Source organism: Frieseomelitta varia, unplaced genomic scaffold (genome assembly GCF_011392965.1).
Source record: "Frieseomelitta varia isolate USP_RPSP 00005682 unplaced genomic scaffold, Fvar_1.2 scaffold_674, whole genome shotgun sequence".
Lineage (NCBI taxonomy): Eukaryota > Metazoa > Arthropoda > Insecta > Hymenoptera > Apidae > Frieseomelitta > Frieseomelitta varia.
The window spans coordinates 30,165-37,782 of record NW_025110450.1 but is presented as its reverse complement, the minus strand read 5'-3'; the positions used below and the strand labels follow the sequence as shown (position 1 = coordinate 37,782).

General features: G+C 32.0%; 1 protein-coding gene across 2 annotated transcripts; it reads right to left on the bottom strand.

The window, feature by feature from the left end:
- Positions 1-3,014: 3,014 nt before the first annotated feature.
- On the bottom strand, positions 3,015-7,558 carry LOC122535117 (coiled-coil domain-containing protein 186). 2 transcript variants are annotated; one of them, XM_043666340.1, is made up of 9 exons: positions 7,216-7,339; positions 5,392-7,096; positions 5,039-5,309; positions 4,562-4,965; positions 3,932-4,470; positions 3,586-3,848; positions 3,471-3,494; positions 3,240-3,389; positions 3,015-3,149 (listed from the first exon to the last, which is right to left on the bottom strand). In XM_043666340.1, the coding sequence occupies exons 1-9, from the start codon at positions 7,337-7,339 to the stop codon at positions 3,075-3,077; spliced, it is 3,555 nt and encodes a 1,184-aa protein (XP_043522275.1). In that variant the 3' UTR covers positions 3,015-3,074. The 2 variants fall into 2 exon arrangements, with proteins under 2 accessions (XP_043522275.1, XP_043522276.1); XM_043666341.1 differs by lacking the exon at positions 3,471-3,494 and having other exon boundaries at positions 7,216-7,558.
- Between the last annotated feature and the right edge of the window lie 60 nt (positions 7,559-7,618).

The window sequence follows — 7,618 nt, the reverse complement described above, 5'->3', positions numbered from 1 at the left end:
TTTTTTTTTTTTTTTTTTTTTGTAATAACAGAAAACATTGACATGTATCTTTCACTTTTTGCAGGGAGGCATGTAAAGTCGAACGCAACGTTGTCAGTTGATCGCAAAGCATAAAATCAAAAAGATACATCGATAAAAATGTGCTTATCGGTATTTTCCAAGCATTGAGATCATCATATTTTAGACATTAAATACGCTGTTAGCTTCGTGGATTATTCGTTACATTAAAGCACGCTGTTTAAATAACACGAAAGTCATAACCGAAAAATCAATGAAATTATACTTGTGATGTTCGAACCTCTGGACTGATACACGCAGGGTGAATATTGAGAGATGGATAGCGTCTAGAACAAATCGATGCACACGAGGCTTGTTCTGGGGCTCGCACGCGCGTTCAAATTATTATCGTCGTTGACGGACATCTTACCGGAAATGCACAATCAGTATGACGTTACAAATTGGGGAAATTTTCTCGATATTGTTGCTGGGAATCAGCTTCGTTTGTAACGAGCTTCAGAACGAAGCATGGCACGTTATATATAAATTGCATCCAGTTGGCTTCAACTCTCAACTAATTCACGAACTGCTCGTACGTTTCTTATTGATCTTTATCTATCACGAAGCTCGATTTATACGGAATTTGAAATGAGCTGTAAGTAGAAGTACGCTGTACGAACTGACTCGATCAATATCGCAAGTCAATTTCGAAATTGAAATTTATTTCTGATCACGTTATCTCGTGAACTTTACGTAGAATTGAGGTAAAAGGGAAATAAGTTGTGCAGGATATAGCGAACAGCGTAAAATGTAGGGTTATAAAGAATTATTTTTCACTCTTTAATTACAATCAAACTCTCATATATAGTCGTGTATCAATTGTGTTGTAATCAATGGCGGCTCGTGTACAATTTTTCTCGATATATGTATATATTTATTTATATTTGCGTAGTTTAATATTTAATTTCATCATCAATAATCGTAAAAATAATTAGAAATCCACTGTATTCACCGCAATTCCAAACCACGAGCCGCATTACTGGTTGCAACACTGACAATTTGCGAAATATCAATGGAGCCGTGTCGATAGTTGGACAAAACAGAGCAATCATCCCTGTTATATATTCGTAATGTTTTTGTAAATCGCCGCTTGAAATTGTCCAAACTGCGAGTTAAATCGTCGTTCAGAGTATACATAAAATCTAGAACGTAAGTTTACGTACATGTGTATACCACGATACAATGTACAAAAAAGCAATATTCGTTACATATATATATAGGTATATGTGTGTATATACGTATACATATATGTAATTGTTATATATATATAGACACAAAAGTAAGCACACGTATGTATGTACACACGAGATACGTAAGAATTAAACATATATACCTACTTTCGATTGAATCGCAATTTAAATGGTAATTCACCTACTCGGTTGTAAATTTCGGTAGTGAAATGCTTTGTAAAATTGTAAGTGCTGTCTATAATGTATATACAGGGTGAAGATGCAATTAAAGAAGAGAGATGGGAGAGAGAATAAAAAAAAAAAAGAAACGTAAGTTTAAAAAGAAAATCATTTGTCCGAAGGAATAATGTGTCTTATATATATGGCAAATATAGCGAGAGATACGTCTTGAGAAAGAATGAACTCTATTATCGGTTATGAAATAATAGGTGTGTTCCTCTTATATTAGACGGAGTAAAAGTAATATACGATAGTTTCATAATCATCTGACAAGAAGAGAAAAGATAGAAAGATACAAGAAAAAAAAAATATAGATTATAAAATCACGAAGTCTGCTTTGTCTTGTTATAATCAAATACTTTATATTATGTAGTACAGGTTGTCATTAAATGTGTGAACAAACCTATTTCATTCAAATCTTTTTTTATTATTATTATTATTATTATTATCATCGCACGAGAGACAATTCGAATTTTTCGTTATCATATGTTTTTCGTGTAATGTGGGATCTTTATGTTTTCATCGTTTATTGCGAATAAATCATTTGTAAAAATTATGTTGAACGTTAAGTTGCCCGATTATTATTTTTATGCGCATAAACAAGTTTCTGATACATAAGGAACACATACGGTAAGTGAATTATTTCTTCCGGTAATGAAACAAAAGTAATTTACAAAAAACTTAAAGCTTGTCTATTTAAAATAAATAATTGAAATATCTTTTGCATCATTTTATACAATGCTTATTCTTCGTCTTTACAGAGGTTTAAAATTTTCACATCACATATAATATACATAATCGTTGATTAATACTACAGTACAACTTATTTACTAAATTAAACTAGCACAATATTAACAATTTTTCATTGGCATGTATTAAAAATGTCTTAACGGTATCTTAACGATATGGAATGTTCTTTTAAAATCAGAAATTTGTCTTATATAGAATAATTAATTAAATAAATAGCAAGTGATTAAGTAAAGAGCAAATTATTTTTGCACGTTATAGTACAATGGCAATATTTATCAAAAATATTCTATATTTTGCGTTTAATCGTTTAATGATTTCCTTTAAGTATCATTTTTGACTATATAACAATAAAACTACTCTTTTAACATTGGAACACAATATCAGTTTTCAACGGAGATCAAAGAAGTTAAATACCAGAAAAACTAAAACACCGAAGTACCTTTTTAACAATATATATACAAGATAAAAAATATAATTATATAATGTAACCTTGTAACTATATAATACATAAAAAGTAAATTGAAAACATTTTGACACGAAAGAAATAGACACAAACAAATTTACAGAAACAACATGTAACAATAAGATAAGCATGAAATTATTAAGTATATTGAAAAGAATGTATCTTTTGAATTACCTTGAAAGACTAATTTTACTTAAAGTAATTATTCAATATATGTATATTGTAGAGTGGAAATGTAATTTTATGTATGTTCAATATATGACATTGAAATCAATGTTAGTATATATGTACCAAGTTTCTTAATCGATAATTTGTCAATTTTCGCGTCTTCAACACATGCACTTATTATTTCATTATCTTTACAATGTAAGTATGTCCTCCTAATATATGTACTTTTAATTTGTATTTTGCCTTTGTTGATTCTGCATCGTTAATCTTGCTATTTCCTCGTCAAGAGTGTCAATATTATCCTAAAAATACAACAATAAGTTAGAATAATAATTTTATTGTATGTTTTAGATATAATAGATAGTGCAACGGATCAATAGGTTTACACTTACCTTTAGAGTAATGTTCTTGAATAACGCGTCTTCGAGAACAGCTTGAAGTTTTTGATTTATTTCTAGTGATAATTCAAGAGTCATGTTATCGTCAGAGACTCGTTGATTGTAGACAGAGGCCATTATTCCTCCGTGTCTTGCTAACTCAGCCTATAATTATAAATATCTTTAGATTTTTAAATCATTACAAAAAGTCACAATAGTAGTTTAAATCTTTATTCTTAAACTCACTGCATTTCTCCTACTTTTGATATGCTTTTATACAAAAAGTGAAATATTATATAATAATAAAGTTCGTAACATGTATAACATTATCAACTTCAAAAGTTCTAAGATGAAAATTTACCTTATATTTATCTCTCTCACTGCCACCCATAGCACCAATATTTTCATGCAAAATATAAGTTTGTATGATTTTCTTTTTCTTCTGCAACTCCTCAAGCAAAATTCGAGCGTGTTCCTCAAAGAAATCTAGTTTCTCGGCTTTCTTTGCATTGCTCTCTTGTAACTTTATAATACGATCTATTAACAATTGTCTACTAGGCTCTATAGGCCGAGTACTTTGGTCACCATTGTTACTGTTATCGGATAAGGCACCATTTAAAGCAACTGTTACAACAACAAACAGACATTATTGATAAAATAGCATAAAAGTGTATGTGTATGAGTATTTAAATATCATATTAGAGAACCTGTATTTAATGAAATATTCGATTCAGTCCTAGATGTGACACTTAATGAATTATAAGGTACTGATGTTTCAAATGCTTCTAATTTCTTCCGACATTGTTGAAGCTCACGCGTCATTTCCTTCATACTTAATTGCTGTTTTCTTTTCAACACTGCGTTTTCTCCTTGACTATCTTCCAACTCTTGAGCAAGATTCTGGGCTACTTGTGTTTGTTCAGCAAGACATTTGGCTAAAGCTTCGCATTCTTCGATTCTCGCTTTCCTTTCTACGGCAAGACTTTCCTCCAACGCTTTCACTTTATCAATTAATTCATTTATACGTTGATGCAACGGTCCATTTTCCTGTTCCAACTGTTTCGCTTTGGCCTCGATAGCCGTGAATTCCGATTGTAATCGTACATTTTTATCAGTCAATTTTTGCGTGAAGTCTAGCATTTCTGCTTCCTTTTGACGACAGGCAGACATATCAGCCTGCAATTCTTCATTAGCCAAACGTAAATGTTGAATCTCTACTTCGGTCGATGTTAAGTATTGATTTTTGCTATGTTAAAAAAATATATATAAATTATTAGTAGGAAAAACAGAGATTATTATATGAAAAACAGAGATTATTATATGAATGTGATATTTACTGTTGAAGCTGAATCTTCAACGTTTCTAATTCAGATACTTTACTTAACAACTCTGTAATTTCTTTCTGACGCTGATCTACTATAATCTTTAAGTTACTCAAATTACTTTCATAATTTAACCGACATTTTTCGGCATCTTGTATCTTTAAACTAAGCGTGTTATTTTCTTCAATTAAAACTTGCTGTCTATGTTTCAACGTATCTACTTCCTTTTGTAATTGAACCCTCAACATTTCTTTATCCTCCGTGACGTGTCTTTCCAGAATTAAACGTGCCTGTTGTTCTTTCAATTGTTGATCTAATGTAACTGCTTTGTTCTCCTCCGATTGTTGAAATTTTCGCATTGTTTCTTGTGTTTCCTTGCGGACCTGTTCACATTCCTCCTTCATTTCGTTAATCCTGATCTATAAAAACAATGGAGTTAATACCATAGAATTATACACAAAAGAACAAACTGCATCCTTTCAGTGTCATTACTGTGGTTTTATCTAATTTTTGTTGAGTTTCCTTCTGTAAATCCATTTCCGTTTTAAGTTTGTTCTGAGTCCATTGTAATTTTATATCCCTCATCTTTACATCTTCCTTCAATTTCTCAACTTCTCTCTGGAGATCAGTTACCTCGCGATGTTTCCCAGTCAGAATGTTACATATTCTAGCTCGTTCTCCTTGCATTTCTCGTAATTTGCTATGAAGCACCTCTTGTTGAGTTGTCATTTCCTTTACTTTACGTTCTGCAAATTCCCTTGCTCTGATAATAATAGCACAGTAAACGGATAGACATTAAATAATTATAAAACATGTCCATCAAATTTATAAATGCTTTAACGTACCTCTGTGTATCAATAAGTTGCTTTTCACTAACTGCGTATTTCATCACCATGCTTTCCCTTTCTTTATTTGCAGCAGTGTACTCTTTTTTATACATTTCCTGCGTTTCTAACGATGTGTGTAATTCTAAAGTGAGTCTGTTTATTGTCTTCTCTAATGTTTCTATCTGTACAGAGAAGATTTCTCCTTTGTTTTGTGCTTCTAAAATTCGATTCTTCTCTTCTAAGTGTTCGACTTCTTCTTGTAATTTCAAATGCTTAGATTTTAAATCCGCATAATCTTTCAATAAAGTAAAATAAGCTGGATGTTGCAGTAAACTTTGTTTCGAATCTTCAAGGTCGATATTTTCTTCTTTACTTTGACACATGGTGCCAGCAATACTTTGATCTATATCGTCGTATCCAGTATTTAATACGGTAGGATTAATATTTCCAGTCCTGTTTGTTTTTGCACAGAGTACATTATCATTTGTTTTATTAACATCGTTATTCCTAGGAGAGAATTCCAATTGTTCTGAATCTCTCAATTTAAGAGAATTATCAATGCCATTACTTTTATCAAAGGTATCATCATTTGTGACTAAATACCTTTTATTTTTTTTAATATTTTCATTTATAGTTTCATTTGAATTTAACATGAAAGTATTCTTATTTTCATCATTTTTTATATATTCATTTTCTGCAATTTGATCATCTGTTTCATCTTTCGCTACATGAGAAATATTTTTTGCTTTTGTCAATGGCTCTGATATGTTGAATACTGATCCTGTCGAAGAGAATTCCATACCAGAGGATATCTCCGTATATCTTTTCTCGTTACAAGTATTATCCGCAGATTTCATTACTGAATTATACCTCATTGCTAAATGCTGTGGCAATAATGCTCTCTCCATTATATTTGTCGATTTTTCTGTGATAAAGTTTAAAAAGTTGCGACTTTTATTTAAAAACTGAGCATTCGATTGCATTATGTTAATTGGATTAGGTGGCAGTGAAATTTTTACCAATCTACTGTCATCGATCAAAGTTGGTCTAGATATTACATTGCTCTGTGGCTTGGTTCTCTTGATAATTTCACATGGCTTTTGTTCTTTATTAGAATCTCTTTCACATTTAACCACATTTGTTTGGATTTGATCGTTATTTACTATTAAGTTTTCATCTATATTAGAATGACATATTTCATCTTTCATTCTTCCAATATTATTTTTAATTTCACAGCTTTTCTGTGTGTCTACACCAACAGTAACCCTCAAAGACGTTTCACGATTCTCCGTGTGCAATTTATTATTAAAAATTGTTTCTCCTTCGTCATTATACATTGTATTTGGCGACGCAGATCTCAGATCATGTTTGGAAATCACATCTGAAGATATACTCAAGAGTGTATCACCTAACATTGGCGAAGATGATCTAACATCATTGCAGGAAGATGATTTCTGGAGAGACTTTTCTTGCGGAAGAATTGTATCAACAGACGTCTGACACATTAGAAATTCGTTCGAGAAATTACTTAAAGAAGTGGAATTCTTCATAATTGTGTCAACGTTATTTTCCTGTATCAAGTGACACTCTCTTCGGTCACTGTTTTCCAGCAACAGCGAATCTACTTCGTTTTGAGTGATACTGTCTCGTATGAGCTCCTCATGAATTGGCATTCTTTCTTTTTCATGCATCCTTACGTGTTGCTGATTCAAGGAGTCAGTGTCTAAGAATATTAAATCAAAGAGACAATGTTAGAAAGTTTAAGAGCAGCTGCTATTACTTGAACAACATAAAAAATAATTTACGGTGAATTTCCATCAAATGAAGCTTGTTTAACCGTACCTTCTGCACCTGAAGCATCTGACGTTACACCGGACCTAATTCGATCAGAATTTTCGAGAAGTGTCTTTCCTTTGGTAGGCAACTCCAATTCTTTTTCCTCCATTTCACTAACTGAAAATTCCATTTCTTTCGGATCGACTTGATCCTATTTCACGGTGTTATGCTTTTCTACGCAAGTCATAGGTGCCAGAGGATTTCACTGTCAATCCGACAACGAACTTGTGATTATCGTATTAAGCGACATTCGCGAAAAAAGGAATTAAAGTCAAAGGAGATAACCTAAAATCGGAGATCCCGAGCGCACCTGTCATTCTTCGGACTGTTTCCAACCATCTCTACGCATATAATTAGTACGTGCACCGTGTGGTGTATCACTGGACCTAAAAGCATCGACCAAGAATTC